The sequence below is a fragment of the Lithobates pipiens genome, unplaced genomic scaffold (assembly GCF_037356315.1).
Source record: "Lithobates pipiens isolate NorthernLeopardFrog02 unplaced genomic scaffold, aLitPip1_a1.2 Scaffold_8, whole genome shotgun sequence".
Classification (NCBI taxonomy): domain Eukaryota; kingdom Metazoa; phylum Chordata; class Amphibia; order Anura; family Ranidae; genus Lithobates; species Lithobates pipiens.
In genome coordinates this window covers 206,854,289-206,872,133 of record NW_027507903.1, presented here as the reverse complement: position 1 = coordinate 206,872,133, position 17,845 = coordinate 206,854,289, and the positions used below count along the sequence as shown (strand labels likewise).

At 40.4% G+C, this 17,845-nt stretch overlaps 1 protein-coding gene across 2 annotated transcripts in view; it reads right to left on the bottom strand.

Annotated features, from left to right (window-relative positions):
* CTTNBP2 (cortactin binding protein 2) overlaps positions 1-17,845 on the bottom strand; it is a 149,321-nt gene that overhangs the window by 59,615 nt on the left and 71,861 nt on the right. For both annotated transcript variants that reach the window (XM_077468478.1, XM_077468479.1), the window contains exons 5-7: positions 13,239-13,442; positions 7,703-7,802; positions 4,300-4,447 (exon numbers count right to left, since the gene is read on the bottom strand). In XM_077468478.1, coding sequence (XP_077324604.1) covers positions 4,300-4,447; positions 7,703-7,802; positions 13,239-13,442 — 452 coding nt within the window. The remainder of the gene's footprint in view (positions 1-4,299; positions 4,448-7,702; positions 7,803-13,238; positions 13,443-17,845) is intronic.

Below are 17,845 nucleotides of genomic sequence, written 5' to 3'. Positions count from 1 at the left end.
ATGGGGTTTAAAAAATCTGTGGGGCAGCCAGCTAGGAGACAGCATAAATCCCCCATATGAAGCACAAACCAAACACTATAAATAATTCTTACAGCACTCACACACAAATTATTTGTGCAAAAATAAATTTAAAAGAAAGAAATGACATGTATAATAATAAAACTCTATATTGCCAGCTCTGAGTTGCTTCTGAGCTGTATTGTTTCAATTTTGCTACTGCAGAGCATGCATGTGTGTGCCTAATGACAGCCACAATAGGAGCATGAATTAGTGCTCCTCTTTCTTGCTTTGCTCCTATTGTACCTGTCATTAAGCACACACATGCTTGCACTGCATTAGCAACATTGAAGCAACAGACCTCTTTAATAGTTTCAGCAGTCTACAGGCCTTTATATATACGAGATGACCTCCTCAGGGCTTTTTCTCTCTTCCTCCATCTGCTGTGAGAGCCTGCTGTACAGTGAAAAGGCCAACTGCTGACAGAACTCTAAAAAACATTCAAATACTGCCTGTTTGTTTTGAGGAACCCATGATTAGGGGGCATCCTGTCAGTCAGAACCGACCTGACTTTAGCTTGTGCCTCGGATGAGCAGATGTATTGTTTTTTTAAGCTATGGACCTGCTGTACAAAGTCCTACTGAATTTGCTTCCTTGTTGAATAAAAAAGCAGGACAAACCTGCTTGCACTGTTCCTGGGTATCCCTGTCTTGTGCATGGCTTACCACTGCCAATACTAGCTGAGTCTTTCCCTTTACAAAAAGCATGTATAACATATTCATTTACTCCCATAATTCCAGTTGGAGTCACCCAGACTTGTATTATAGCCCATATGTGTAACAATCCCTTGATGTGCTTATAGATGATCTTATGGAACTGTTTCCTGAAACAAAGTTCACTTCTTCAGGTGAGCTAACAAATGAGGATATTTATCTCAATTAGGTTGAGTGAGAGTTCCCTCTCCCAGCCAACACTCTACTACGTTAGACAAAGTGGCTATCCCCCCAAAAACACATGCTCATGGACACTAGGTCTCCTCAGTGATGCCCTCTCAGAGCATGCTGGATGGTGGATTGCACCAGGAGATTGCACCATACTCCAGTTAGAATCACTGTCTGGTTTTTATGGCTCCCCCTGCTGTTAAGTCCCTGTTAAGGAGATCCTCTTGTCCTGACACCAGGAATGACAGTCAGGGTAAATCCAATATTTTAAGTTGCTACCAGAATAGAAATATTTTAAAGAGGAAACCTGTACCCATGACAACTGTCTAAGAGGGGACACCCCTAATATTAGAACAATATCATCTGAGTTCTGTCTGCAGGACAGGAAATTAAGCAATGGGACACCATGGCAAAAAGTGTTGGCTTTAAACCTTTGTGATTTTCTTTGCAATGGATCATGGATGGTGTGAGGGGCTGACAGGGTTCTGTACATAGCTTTCTGAAAACATCACGGAGCTCTGCCTCAGTACCTCTCCTAAAATCCGTAAGTCATATTGTAAGCAATTGACTGGCTGTTGGAGGAATTATGTAAATATCAAAATGCTTTCCTGTGTGGATTTTCGTCTGGAAAATGGGGTGTTCGTAAAAAGGCAGCAATTGCATGCAGACCCTTGGTAACAGCCACATGTGATGCTGAACCTCTATGATTGAAATCCTATGAACGAAAGTGGCAGCCAGTGGCAGTGTGGAAGGGGAGGAAACAGCTTGATGATGTCCCCCAGCCCGGAAAAGAGGCAGGCTCTATCTTGAATTATAATTGAAGTACAGGAGAGAAGCCTGCACAATTCAGCAGCTTGAAAAAGATACATTGGTCCTTTATCTAATCCCCAATCATTTACATTTATCAACATAATGATCAGAATAAGGCAAATATAAAATCATAAATATCTAAATCCTTTCACTACTGTAAAACAAGACTAAAGTTGACGACACACTGGTAGAATTTCTTTGAAATGTTTTGTTTCGGGAATGTTTATTGGATTTTCCTATCCTTAGTGGGCACAATTCCTATGTTCATTTTTGACTGTAGTGCTGTGCAAATTCAAGGAAGCAGAATGGAATTTTTTTCTCAAACTGACTATTTTTTTAAAATGTATGTGGTTTTGTTTAGGAAAGTCCATTTACTCCAAATGTATATGTTAAAGTGACACCAAACTTTGGTTAAAAATATATACATACAGTATATTATATTCAAGTATTTACTCTTACATCAGAAAAGTACCTCCTCCAAGTCTCCAAATATTTTATTTTTGCTGCTTTGGTCCAGCTTCCTGTTAGAGGGTGGCTACATTTGCTCTCCATGATCCCACTATAAGTAGAAGCATAGCCACCCCTTACCTTTTCACTCCAGAGATGGGCTAGGGACTGTGGGGTGTGTAGTGTGCACAGAGAATTGCACATAGCTGCAACTAACATGTACTGTTCGTTTTGAACAAACTGAAGTGAGGGGATAAAAGGAGAGGCTCAGGAGCTTGCAGAGGACATGAGGACATTACAAAGGAGGCAGAGAAACAGAATAAGAAACTATTTAATGAAAAGCAGATCACAGGGCCATTGAGTAGTGGATGTATATGGATTATTTTAGAAAAATAAGGATATCATTTACAGTGCCTTGCAAAAGTATTCACCCCCCCCCCCCCCCCGGGGGCTTTTTTACCTATTTTGTTACATTACAGCCTTTAGTTCAATGTTTCAATGTTTTTTTAATCAGAATTATATGTGATGGATCAGAACACAATAGTCTAAGTTGGTGAAGTAAAATTAGAAAAATGTATACATAAAACTATTTTTCAAAAATAAAAAAATGATAATTGGCATGTGCGTATGTATTCACCCCCTTTGTTATGAAGCTTATAAAAAGCTCTGGTGCAACCAATTACCTTTAGAAGTTACATAATTAGTGAAATGATGTCCACCCCTGTGCAATCTAAGTGTCACATGATCTGTCATTGCATATACAGACCATTTTGAAAGGCCCCAGAGGCTGCAACACCTAAGCAAGTACAAGCCTGGGTTAGGTTATAAAAAAAAAAACAAGTACAAGCCTGGGTTAGGTTATAAAAAAATATCAAAATCATTGATGATCCTTAGGAGCACCATCAAATCTATCATAACCAAATGGAAAGAACATGGGACAACAGCAAACCTGCCAAGAGACGGCCGCACACCAAAACTCACGGACCGGGCAAGGAGGGCATTAATCAGAGAGGCAGCACAGAGACCTAAAGTAACCCTGGAGGAGCTGCAGAGTTCCACAGCAGAGACGTACGCTCCATAGAGTTGGGCTTTATGGCAGAGTGACCAGAAGAAAGCCATTACTTTCAGAAAAAAACAAAATGCCACATTTTGAGTTTGCGAAAAGGCATGTGGGAGACTCCAAACAATTATGGAGGAAGGTGCTCTGGTCTGATGAGACTAAAATTGAACTTTTTGTCCATCAAAGAAAACGGTATGTCTGGTGCAAATCCAACACATCATATCACCCAAAGAACACCATCCCCACAATGAAACATGGTGGTGGCAGCATTATGCTGTGGGGATGTTTTTCAACAGTCGGGACTGGGAAACTAGTTAAGAGTTGAGGGAAAGATGGATGGTGCTAAATACAGGGATATTCTTGAGCAAAACCTGTACCACTCTGTGTGCGATTTGAGTTTTACGGAGGTTCACCTTCCAGCAGGACAATAACCCAAAACACACTGCTAAAGCAACACTTGAGTGGTTTAAGGGGAAACATGTAAATGTGTTGTAATGGCTTAGCCAAAGGTCAGACCTCAATCCAATAGAAAATCTGTGGTCAGACTTAAAGATTGCTGTTCACAAGCGTGAACCATCCAACTTGAAGGAGTTTTGCAAGGGTGAATGGGCAAAAATCCCAGTGGTAAGATGTGGCAAGCTCATAGAGATTTATCCAAAGTGACTTGGAGCTGTGATAGCCGCAAAAGGTGGCTCTACAAAGTATTGACTTTAGGGGGGTGAATAGTTATGCACATTGACTTTTTCTGTTATATTGTCCAATTTGTTGTTTGCTTCACAATAAAAAAAAAATCTTCAAAGTTGCAGACATGTTTTGTAAATTAAATTATGAAAATCCTGTTTTGAACAATTTTTCTATGCATGTTTGTACAAATATTTTTACAAATATTTGTTGGAAAATCTACTAGTTTATGGTCAGCTTTAGCCCTGGAATGTCAAACAATATGCCCTCTTTGTACCTCTATTATGCAGACCTATAAGCACAACAAAAACCTTTGCAGTAGGGAGCCCTTTTTCATTTGTAATTAGCTTAAGGTATACTCACATTGGCTGCAGTACTTCGATCAGCTCCAGAGTCCAGCAAGAGTTTAACTAATTCAAAATGTCCATTTGTACAAGCCAGGTATAAAGGGGATTTTCCTCCATCAGCATAATTTATGTCAGCATTGTAAGCAAGCAACAATTCTGCACATCTGAGGGCAAAAAAGTTAACATTAAACATTTGTATGGTCCACAGCCAGTACATGGATAACAGAATGCCTATACAGCTTGTCATTTGTAGTAGTATAGCGTGAAATTCCTTAAAAGGGGATAAACAGTCTATCTGACTGATTTTCACATTACCTCAAATGTAGAAAACCCTAATGTTAGATTTAGAAAAATACTCCACCTAATGCCGCGCGCACACGATCAAACAATCTGGTGGAAAAGTCCGGCAAACTCAAGTCCGCCAAACAATCCCCCCGTGTGTAGCCTCTGGCATACTTTTTTGACCCGAAAGTACGGCGGACTTAGAATGCCGTGTTCCACTCCAATCTTCCCGGCGGACTCGCATTTCGGCGGAGAATCCGGCCGTGTGTATGCCAGTCCGCCCTACTTTTGAAATGAGCGGACTTTTCCCGCCCGGAGAAAAGTCCGCTCATTTCGAGCGGGTCTCCAGGTAGGCGGGGCCCGCGAAGGAGACGTCGCTGGCCCCGCTGCCTGGTATGGACTTAAAGGGGAACCCCAACGCCGAAAAAAAATCGGCCTGGGGGTCCCCCCCAAGTCCACAACAGACCCTTGTCCGAGCATGCTACCCGGCCGGCCAGGAAAGGGGGGGCGAGCGAGCCCCCCCCCTCCTGAGCCGTACCAGGCCACGTGCCCTCAACATGGGGGTGTCTTGGGGTGGCCCAGCAGAAGAACCGAAGAGGGGGACAAGACCCCCGAAGTCGGAAGAAGAGGCCGCGGCGACGAAGAAGAATGCCGGGCTCCTCCGCTAGTAAAAGAGCTACAAGAAGATAGCGGAGGAGTCCGGCGAGAAGACCCCCGAAGACGGAAGACCCCCGGAGCTGTGCAATAAAGTATTTTATCTCGTGTGTTGTTTTTTTTGTACTTTTATTTTACAGGTGAATGGGTAGGGGTACATTGTACCCCATACTCATTCACATAGGGTGGGGGGCCGGTATCCGGGGGCCCCCTTATTAAAGGGGGCTCCCGGATTCCGATAAGCCCCCCGCCCGCAGACCCCGACAACCAACGGCCAGGGTTGTCGGGAAGAGGCCCTTGTCCTCATCAACATGGGGACAAGGTGCTTTGGGGTGGGGGGCCGCGCGGCCCCCCCTTCCCCAAGGCACCCCCCATGTTGAGGGCACGCGGCCTGGTACGGCTCCGGAGGGGGGGGGCGCTCGCTCGCCCCCCCTTTCCTGGCCGGCCGGGTAGCGTGCTCGGACAAGGGTCTGTTGTGGACTTGGGGGGAACCCCCACGCCGATTTTTTTCGGCGTTGGCGTTCCCCTTTAAGTCCATACCAGGCGGCGGGGCCAGCAACGTCTCCTTCGCGGGCCCCGCCTACCTGGAGACGCGCTCGAAATGAGCGGACTTTCCTCCGCGTGTGTGGGCGAGTCCGTTCATTTCAAAAGTAGGGCGGATAGTACGGCGGACTTAGTACGCCGTATTAGTCCGCTCAAAAAGTGCCGTGTGTGGGCAAGTAGCCCGTTCGGAAAGTCCGACGGACAGTCTGGCGGGAAGTCTGTCAGACTAAGTACGTCAGACATACCGCTACGTGTGTACGCGGCTTAACAAGGATTATTAGCATATGAAATTCTATGCATTGTGTCATTTTCGTGTTCCAGTTTTCTGACCTGGATTGGATTCTATCGGTATAAAATATTCATAACAAACAAGGAAATGTGCATGTATTGGGAAGATGTACTGAACATTTTTGTTTTATTTTTCCTATAATTTTACTTTCAGTAATGTGCTACAAACTAAGGGGGTCCAACTGGTATGTTTCCAAAAACAATATTATCAGGCTTGCTCAACGCAACATTTCAAAGAATTTTAAAGGTACAGTAACCCATGGGAGATTATACACTATATTACCAAAAGTATTGGGACCCCTACTTTTACACGCACATGAACTTTAATGGCATCCCGGTCTTAGTCCACAGGGTTCAATATTGAGTTGGCCCACCCTTTGCAGCTATAACAGCTTCAACTCTTTTGGGAAGGCTGTCCACAAAGTTTAGGAGTGTGTCTATGGGAATGTTTGACCAGTTTTTCAGAAACGCATTTGTGAGATGAGTCACTGATGTGGACGAGAAAGACTGCCTCAGTCTCCACTCTGATTCATCCCAAAAAGTGTTCTATCGGGTTGAAGTCAGGACTCTCTGCAGGCCAGTCAAGTTCCTGCACCCCAAACTCGCTCATCCATGTCTTTATGGACCTTGCTTTGGAATAGGAAGGGGCCAAACTGTTCCCACAAATTTGGGAGCATGAAACATTCCAAAATGTCTAGGTATGCTGATGCCTTAAGAGTTCCTTTTACTGGAACCAAGGGGCCAAGCTCAACCCCTGAAAAACAACCCCACACCATAATCTCCCCTCCACCAAATGATTTGGATCAATACACAAAACAAACTCCTACCAAAATGTGATTTCCTGCTTGTGTAATTGGCTCACTGATTTTTTCATTTATGAAATAGAAATGTAATTTTGTTAAGATGCCCCCTAATGGTTCATTCATTATAAAAGGATGGATACACTGCATATTTTCTCAGCAGAACATCAGCTAATTATAGTAAACCAGTCCCTCCCATTCAGAACCAGAATCCAAAGGACATTGTCAACAGCGATTTCTTCAGAGCAGAAATGAGTAGGAATCTGTTACAAAGATAAAATCCATGCAGTGTACATTGTATATTGAGATGGAGCTGTTTTTTCTATCAACAGAAGTGAAGTGACCCTTTAAAGCATATGATTTCAGCTAAAGAAGGAGTTTATTTTTGAGTTGCTCATTGGTTGAGTGTGTCTGAAAGATAGCTGGCTATGTCCCTTGTCAGGGACCACATGAACAATGATTTGGTACTTATTTATATTTATTTTCTATATAGTTATACTAAAGTATAGTTAACGTAATTTAGTTTAGTTATAGTAGAAAATAAATGAGTTAGTCCATCCATAAACAGTTTTCCTGTTTCTCTGTCTTATCTCTAGATAGTCAGATCCGTTATATTACCCCTCTGGTTTTCTATACACATTTATAGCTATGCTTATGTAGGAGCTGTCGCCAACATCAACAGTTAGTGGAATCTGACTTCTACCGTACCTGTCTAGACAAATACAGTGTTACGGGCCTGTCCAAAATTTCAGCAGAACCTAATATCTAGCCCTGTCTTCAACATTTGTCGCTAATTGAAAAAAACATCTCCAATAAGTGTTGTAAAATAAGTCTGAATATTAGGTCTCTTACTTTGCATGTCCCTGAGCAGCTGCTGCACATAAGGCTGTAAAGCCATTTGAAACAGTAGCATCTACGTGAGCTCCTGACATCAGCAGCAATTTTACACAGTCTGCATGGGAACAAAAATAGAGGGTGAGAAAATGGTAGAATAAAACTTGCAAAGAAATGTGTTATGTAGTTATATAAAAGCTAGTAGTCAATACCATTACATACATTACAACTTTTACCTTAAAGTGGAACTAAACCCAACAATATAATGGTTTTAGTTACATGTTACATGCCATGAATGAGAACTGCCACAGTTGCTCGTGCTCTCAACTGAACTGTCAAACTGTTGGAATACAGAATTGTATTTTGTGCAGCAACTACTGTACATCAGTATTCAGTAGAGATATATTCTTCAACCAGTAGATAGCAGTGTTTATAAGTTTGTAGTTACATCTATGGTATACTATGTCATTTCCCTAAATGAAGTTCCTGTTTCATGTCTGCAGTTAAGCAGTAAAGCCCATGTGGACTATGCATGGTCTGTTCTGTAGGGCTATATACAGAATTTCTAACAGGTTATGGGCCCAGGCATAGCCCAGAAAAAAAGCTGAGAACCCAGTTATAGCCAGCTACAGGAAATATGTGCAAGATACAGCAACAGAAAAAAGACTGCAGCAAAGAAAAGAAAATGGGCAGTAACACAGCTGCAACAAAGCTTTCATTTGCACATCTAATAAACCAGAACTACCAGTCTTGGAAATTCAATATGAAAATGCTGCTGTTAGAAGAAGATATGTGAAGATGTATAAATGAAGTCAGGCCAGAACACTTTCAGACGCGTGGATAGAAAAAGACCAAAAAGCTGAGAGCACAATCTCTCGTCGCATAGAATATGAAATCATACATATATGTAAGCGTGAAACTGCTAAAGAAATGTGGGAAGGATTACTAAAGGTGCATGAAAGAGCTAATCTCAGCAATTAAAACTGTATTTGATTACAAAGCTTTACCAAACCAAGCTGACAAAAGGCCAGGATATGCAGGATTACATAAGGCACACCCTGGAAAAGCTTAAATGCCTGAGAGGTATAGGAGAAGAAATAAAAGATTTTCATGTCACAACATTATTACTAAGTATTTTACCAGAATTTTATGAAACGCTTTTCACAGCACTTAATGCATGTCCAGATGATGAACCGACATTGGAATATATTAGGGGCAAGCTTGTGGATAAATATAAGTGTAAAACAGAAAGCATTAATAGTGACGGCTTCTGTCGCAAAGTCTGCTTTAAAGATGGGAAAGATGGGAAAAAATAGGAATGAACACAGTAACATACAACAAGAAACATGAGAATATTTTGTGTGCAAGAAACACAATCATTTAAAAGCAGATTGCAGAATCTGGAAAGCTAGAATGCAAAAACTAATTTAACTACAAAAGGCCAAAAGTGTGAAGGAAGAAACTGATTTTGCTTTAGATACTGAATATGTTTTTTTAATACAAAAGTTGCACCTCATCTTTGCAGGCATGGTGTGTTCATTCAGGAGCTACAAGTCACGTGATAAATGACAGAAATGTCTTTATTCACCTTGACCAGTGTAATACAGAAACAAATCACAGCAGTCAATGGGTAAATAATGAAATCAGAAGGAATAGGAAACTGTTTTCTTTACTGCTTTATTTCACGGGTGTCTTTAGAAAGATACCTGTAAAAAATGTCCTCTATGTCCCTGCTCTTGAAACTAATGTTTTGCCAGTGCAGAAGCTCACAAAACAAGGAAATGTAGTGACCTTCTTAGATGACAGTTGTGCCATCTCAAAAGGGGATATCTTACTTGTAAAGGCTAAAATTACAGATGAAATGTATCAGTTGAACTGCAATGAGGTAGTTATTTCTGCCAAGGAGGAATAACATTCAAACAGCATTCACACATGGCACAGACAACTTGGGCATAAAAGTCCTGACATAATAAAAAAATTAACTGAGAATGACTACGCAAGTCAAATAAAAATTAGTCAATGTGATCATAAAATTAAAGGCACCAGCTGTATAAAAGGAAAAATGACAAGACAAGCTTTTCCAAAACAGCAGAGCTGAGAAACCACTAGACGTAGTTCATTCAGATCTTTGTGGTCCAATATAAAAAATTTACTTCAAGAAAGAAGAGGCATTTTATATCTGCTACACAACAAATGTGAAGTACCAGAGAATTTTGAACAGCATTTGGCTCAATTAAGCAACAAAGTATATTGCACACAGATAATTAAATTGAATATACATGTGATACTCAGAAAGCATGGTATAATATTTAAACTACTGTACCATATAACCTAAAACAAAATGAGGCTGCAGAAAGAATGAACCTTACTCTATGTGAGAGTGGAAGAACCCCACTGTCTGATGCAGATATGCCACCCACATACTGAGGGGAGGCAATTATGACCAGATGCTATCTCCAAAATTGACTACCAGGAAAATCAACTGAGAAAATGCCATATGAACTATGGAATGGAAAAGCCCCAAATTTGAACCATCTAAAAAATTTTGTGCACATTCCGAAAGAAAAGTGTAGAAAATGGGATGCTTGTGCAAAGGAAGGTATATTTTAGAGGTACAATGAATTTCAACAGGGATACAGAATTCTACACCAAGACACAAACAAGGAAGCCATCAGTAGAAGTGTAATTGTTGATGAAACAGTGTGTTCAACATGAACTAACACAAATGCTTCAAAGTGAGGGAAATTCCACATGAAAGTAGCATGAAGATAAGCAACAAAGTGATACAGAAATAGAAAGTAAGGTAAACAATCCAAATGCTGTAAAAGAAGAAACCATACAAGCATTAAACGCATCCCGGTCAAATATCTGTACTATGTTGCTTGCATAGATTTAAAACTAGAGCCAAACAAAAATGGATCAGATGCTTTGACAAAACCGCTTACAAGAAACAGATTAATAGAACTGATATCTGAAATGGGACTAATATAAAGAGTAGTTGTAGCGTGGGGTTGTTGGAATATAGAATTTTATTTTGTGCAACAACTACTGTACATCAGTATTCAGTAGATATATATTCCTCAACCAATAGATGGCAGTGTTTATAAGTTTGTAGCTGCATCTATGGTATACTCTATGACTTTTCCCTAAATAAAGTTCCTGCTTTCTGCAGTTAAGCAGCAAAGCCCATGTAGACTGTGCACTGTCTGTCATGTAGGGCTTTATACAGAATTTCTAACACAAACAATCAAATGACTGGGGTCATAGCTGATCATATGTGCAGCACAATGACAACTGTAGATCAGAAGATAAGATGGCAGCTTCCTTGGCAGTAAAGGATAGGAGGGTTCAGTTCCGCTTTAAGATACGTTTAGAACAGAAAGATACAGTAGAAAGAAAAACATTTAGAAACCGATTTACACTAGATTCATTAAAGTGTATCTGCACCCAAATTGGGATAACAACTACTTTATATTTGATACATGTCCCCACTGACATAGTATAACTTAAAAAAAAAAGCTTACCTTTCTAGATGTTTTTTTCTGCAGGTTTCAGCAATGTAAAATTCTACAGGTTCTCTTTGTTGGGGAAATCTGTTTATATGTAATAATTAACCCTGTCTGTACTGTGCTGGCAGATATCTCATAAGTTTGAATCTAGATTTGAACACTACCAGGGGAATTCAAAAAGGGTGTCGTAGACACCCTTTAAAGTTACTTTGGGGTGCAACACTGAAAGTGTCACAGACAGACACATGAATGTGAAGTGTCACTCCTGCCCTCCCTGGCCAATGTGCCGATCACCCTTCACTCATTCGCACAGCCTTCATTCATAGATGTCACAGAAGGGAGGGGTCTCTGTCCTGTACTATACTCCAGGATAAGGTATTTACAGGTAAGCCAAAATTCCTATCATCTTAATCCTACAGTACAGGTCATAAGACTTGTATTCTTAGACCATGGGACATACCCAAACAATAAACTGAGAGGTAGGCAACAACATAGAAAACAGAACTGCCAACGGGCACAAAATAAAATAGGGGTTAACAAATTCAAACCAAAAATATGCAGGTGACACCTTGAAGTACCTTGCAGCCAAAGCTTGCATTAGCCAAGGCCTGAACATTGACGAGATAGAATCACTAGCCCCCCACCCACCAGCTAGCTACAACCTTTTAAGGAATTTAAGTGGCTGTCTGAGCACCATCTCCAATAAACCTATTTTGGAACAAGCCAGAACTGCCTCCAGCTAGCTGCTTATACGGTTCATTCACTATAAGCAGTGGTCTCATTGTGTGAACATATTATATGCCTGGCTGTTTATTGTTGTGCCTTGTGCAAAGCACAAAGGACTGTGTACTACAGAAATCTTTTTTCACTGTGTTTGGTAAAATTGACGACTGAAGCCTTATGCAGCTGCCCCAGAAATTCACAGTGCTTCTCCTCAATATATGGATGCCATGGACTCATCAAGAACAACGGGAGCAATGAGGAGAAGAGATCACCAGCAAGACTTAACAGTGATCTTCTGATTTCTGTATGTCATTCTGCTAAACCTTTGTCCACCCCTTCCAATAGTATATACAGGTGGGAAGAAAGCACCTATTTTGCCACCATACAGTCACTAAGAATATAGTTGCTCCTTTTCAACCTGGCACACAAGGTATTCACATTGGTATCTTCATAGAAAGAAGGGGCTCCTTGCTATCCATCCCAACGTCAATAGCTGCATACTTGACCCAGAAGGGTGCTTCCAGTCATTATAAGGACCAGTTCACACCACATGCAGTCCAGTGCATTTTTTCTGCATCAAAAACGCATGGAAAATACCAAAAACGCACTACAACACACTTGTCCTTATTAAGGGCCAGTTCACACCACATGCAGTCCAGTGCATTTTGTTTATGCATCAAAAACACATAGAAAGTAGGTTATATGGTTTTCAATGGCATAGTTCACACCAGTGCTTGCAGTTCCAGTGCGTTCCGGTCCCGGAAAAAAAAGTAGAACATGCTGCATTTTTCCTGCACTGGACTGTACTGCAACGCTGTAAAAAGCACAAAAAACTCCCGGGAACGCACCAGAACACACCTAAACGCACCAAAAATACACCCCATGTTCTTATTTAAGGTTAAGGAAAAAAAAGGGGTGAAAAATGCACTCAACGGCATCAAAAATGCAGTGGAAAGCATCAAAAACACGCATGCGAAAAAGCATCTGGAGCGCATCCGGGCTGTATTTTTATGGTGTGAACTGGCTCTAAGGTTAAGAAAAAAGGGGAGGGGCATTGGACTGCATCAAAAACGCACCAAAAATGCATCAAAATGCACTGGAATGCATAAAAAACGTGCATGCAGAAAAGCACCTGGAACGCATCCAGACTGCATTTCTATGGTGTGAACTGGCCCTAAAACTCAAGCACAACATAAAAGATATGTTTAGAAAGAAGAAAAAAAAATTACATTTTAGACAATAAAGGGGAATACACAGAACTAGTGAAAGCTAGCACTATAGAAACTGAAATAAAATACAAACATTAATAGTTGACATCTTACCTGAATGTCCATTGGCAGCAGCAGAATACAAGGCAGTATAGCCATCTTTACATAAGTTATTTATATCCAGTCCTTCTTCATTAAGCAGCATTGACAATAAAGTGACATTTCCCTGGGCAGCAGCTTGGTGAAGAAGGGTGGACCTGTCTCCCAGGGGAACAGGTCCACCGCTTGTTAGTAAAGAAGTTAGGGAGGGAGACCAGCCTGTGAGTCAAAGTAATATATGATAAGGGAGATAAAAATCTACAAGTAACACTGAAAAAATTAAAATCATAAATTCCTAATAATTAACAGGGTCTGGAATTATTCATAAAATGTATTCCTAGTACTGTCATTTAATATTGACATTTTAACTGTCATTTTCAGGGAAAACCTATTAAAGATTAAGGGGCGCATAAAGATTAAACATGCATTTGATGTTTTTATACTGTTTTAAATGATTAAGTAATATACTGTGTGTATAGCACTAATTATTTGTATTATGCATATTGGTTAGGTGACTAAATGCTAATTTTAATAAACTTAAACTTGATTATACTTTGGGCTAAATTTACTTAAGGAATTTAAAGCATATGCACTAAGGGTATTGCCCCAGCAACACAAACACAAAGTGAACATTACTAGTTTGGATCTAAAGCTGAACTCCAGGAAGACAGATAAATACTTTATATTTCTGTTAATAATAGGTTTTACCTGCCTAGGGATTTGTATTTTTACCCATCCAACCCTGTTCAACAGGGCAGAGGACTCTCCCTGCTGCAGTTAAGTAATACAACTAGGTGTTCCTACACCCTGCCTATGAGTAGGCAGTGAAGCAGAAGCAGCAAACAGGCTCAACTATATGATGCCCTACTTTATCCCCCTATCAGCACTCTCTGTGTTAGCACACATACAGGGCCGGTGCAAGGATTTTTGATACCCTAGGCGAAACCTCATTTTGCCGTCCCCTGGCTCCGCCCCTGACTCCACTCCCATTGCCCTGCCCATGTATATCGTGGAGGTGGCAATTTTTGTGGCGCCGCTCTACCCATTTCTTCTGCAGACCCGTACTTCTGGACCTAGCCTAAAGACAAATAGTGGTGGTACGCAGCTGGTCTGGCCGGTCGGGCAGTGTGCTGGGGCTCAGGATCCATAGCCAATATCAGTGCTGGGATTATCAGCCAGGTCATGTGCACATGCCAGCTCGCTGCATCGGCCCAGATACCCCGCTGTATCTGATTTGCCAGTGATGATGGGGATGGAGCCTGTCAGAGCCTTGTGGTGCAGGTCAGGATGGAGCAAAGGGGCCCAGGGGGCCTTAGGAGGCTGAGGAGGAGCGTAAAAAGCAGCTCTCCAGTTCCAGCTTCCCAACTGAACTACCAGGCTCCTGTGACCAAGAACGAGCCAGCAGGACCCAAGTAATCTATGTGAGAGCCACCAATCAGGATCGAAGGGAGGCGGGCCTGCTGGAGAACTTCATGGAGGCTTTCTTTGACAGCCGCTTCTCCTGATGGCATCCCTGATGGGGAACATCATCAGACCAGTGGCCGTGGCTGCGCCCTAGGCAGCAGTGCACCCTAGGTGGCTGCCTATCTTGCTTAGTGGTAGCACCGGTTCTGTACATGAGCACCGCAGAACTAGCTCCTTGTGCTGTTTTTCCCCCTCCTATTCTGGGCTCTGCTGTACAGGGGCCAATACCATGCAAAATAAATGTATTTACAACAGTTTAATGTTTTATCTATATCTATATAAATCTATCTATTTACAGAGCTGCATGAATATTTGCCTTTTATATTTGTTTGACGTTCAGCTTTAACTCAAGGCCATTGAATGTTATTGTGTGCATTGCCTGGATTGCCCCTTAAAGGTTTCATAGAAATACTATTATTTGAGGTAGCTGAGTATGACCGCCATGCAGTGAAGACAACTAATATCAAGGGCACAGGAGATAAACTGTAAAAAGTGTCATGCAGTAAACTACATACAAACACACACATTTTTGGTTGTTTAGAGCTGGAGATACTGATTTTCAACTGGACAATGTCAGCCACACTTTGCACACTGCATGGCAGATACTGAGCAAATAAACTACAAAACCAGAAGGTGATTGATTATACTACTGAATGCAATTTCTTTTAATCAGTCAGTAAATTTAGCCCATTCAGTTATTTTTAGCAACCGCCTTAGGAGAATAATTGTGGATTCTGGAAATTTTAGTGAACAAGCTGCCAAACAATTTGTGAACTCTAAAAGTGCCAAAAGACTGCAAGAGAAAAAATTTATGAATCAGTTACCATGGGAGGAAATAATGTGAGCTTGGTGAATTAGTTACTAAGGTTTTACATGCAGATTATACAAATTGCTAAATTGCTAAGTGAACCGGTCAGGATGTTTTAAAGCTGATCTCCTATGTCTTAGTGAAGGGTAAATAGTTTGTTTGGACAAAGCTGGTCCAAACAAACTATTACCTTCATTGCTAGATGTGCCCACTTTATAAACTGAATTTAGCCTCAGCTAAACACAGTGTACATCTCTATGTACCAGGAACTTCCTGTCCTGCTCCCAAAAATAAAATTGAGCTGGGCTAAAAACTGCTCAGCCATTCATAGGGAGCTTTGTATTCTGTGGATAAATACAAAGCTTCCTCTGAATAGCTGAGTTGGAGATAGTGATGTCATCTGCCCACCACTCTGTCCAGTCTAGCTGGTCCAAACCCAAAATGTTACCTTGATTAAAACATGGAGATCAGTTCACTACTCGACTTCAGATAAACCAAGAGGCAGACTTTCCTTGTAACTGAATTAGGATACTTCACCAATACCTCCCCCTTCCCTCTCACCTATGCCTCTTAGTGTTCACTAGGACCCCATCCCGTCAGAAGGAATGTATTACCTTTTTGTCTGTGGTTAGCACTGTGTCCCTCCAATCATGTAACTCTTCTTTCCTTTCTATCTTCTAATACTCCTTTACATATCTCCTTTCTTTTACTCTCCAATACTTATTGATGATAATATGTTCAATATATGTATGTTGTGGCTTATTGTAACCTAAGCTCCTTACTGTCTCGAATTTGTATGTTTCTGAGGAAGGTTATGCCTCACTTTCATCCCCCCTTCCCCCCTTTTTTTAATTCTGTAGACACAGCTATTTTCCTACATGCTGCAATTAACAATAAAATATATATTCAACCTAAAACATGGAGATCAGCTTTAAGCACTAATTCCAGAGCAAGCCATGACATCCTGTGTGATGCTTTATAAGTGCGCTCTGCCACAGAGTTGGCACCACTTGCTGTCCAATGATAGCCTTCAGAGATATAGGGCAGATTCTGTTTTGATAGATAACATCCTTTATGGCAGTTTCCTTTGAACATATATCTAAGGCCACAAATAATTTTTTAGCACTTTGGATAGAGAAGGGATAATTAAAACTCCCATTCATTTTTTGTAATTTGTTTCCCATTGTGGAGATTTCATATCCTGTACACACAAAAGCAAGTGATTTTCAAATTTTCTGACAACAAATGTTGGATGTGAGCTTGTTGGCCGAAAGTCCGACCATGTGTATGCTCCATCAAAACTTTGTTGTCGGAATTTCCGATCGTGTGTACACAAATCCGATGCACAAAAGTTTGCGCATGCTTGGAATCAAGCAGAAGGAGCCGCACTGGCTATTGAACTTCCTTTTTCTCTGCTCGTCATGACTTGTACCCACGTTCGTAATTGTTGCCCATCATTTTAGCCCTTTTGCTCTAAGACATGTGCAGAACGAAAACATTTGTTTCATTTTATTTCGATTCGTTATTTACATAAATTTGTTTAGTTCAATATGTTTCATTCATTTTCGGGATTCATTTAGTTTATTTTCGTTTTCAAATCGATTTGAAAAATTTTCGAATTCGAAATGTTTTCGAATAGTTTTTGAATTTGAAAAATTTTCAAATTCAAATAGTTTTCCAATTTCCAAAAATAATAAAATAGAATAGAAAATAAAGGAATATAATTTTTTTGTATTCTATTTATTTCTCTTTGGAAATTGGAAAACTATTTGAATTTGAATTTCATCCGAATTCGAACTTTGTTATTTCAAATTTGTTTAAATTCAGTACTATCATAATTCAGATACATCCGAATTTCTGGATAACGAAAAACACATTAATTCAGAACGAAATGAACAGCACATGTCTAATTGCTCTTAGATTTTCCATTACATCCAGTCCCAGTGTCAAAAACCATCAGGACAAATAGAGGGATTGGCTCTCTCTAGCAGGGACACAAATCACAATACAAACATTGCAGGGATTCCACCCCTTTCCTTTCTCTATCCAAATCTATATATATCTATATATCTATATATCTATATATCTATATCTATATCTATATATATATATATATATATATATATATATATATATATATATATATATATATATATAAAGTTTAGCCCTTCAGATAAGATGAAATTACCATTTTTAAAATGACCTTATCTTTGTAAAACAAAAGGTAAGCACCTAACATTAGAATTCATTACAGTATGCATTATTCCATACCATAAAACAGCTTCTATATCTGATTTGCTCACAAATAAAATAAAACAATGCATAAACAAATCAAATGTAACATATAAAA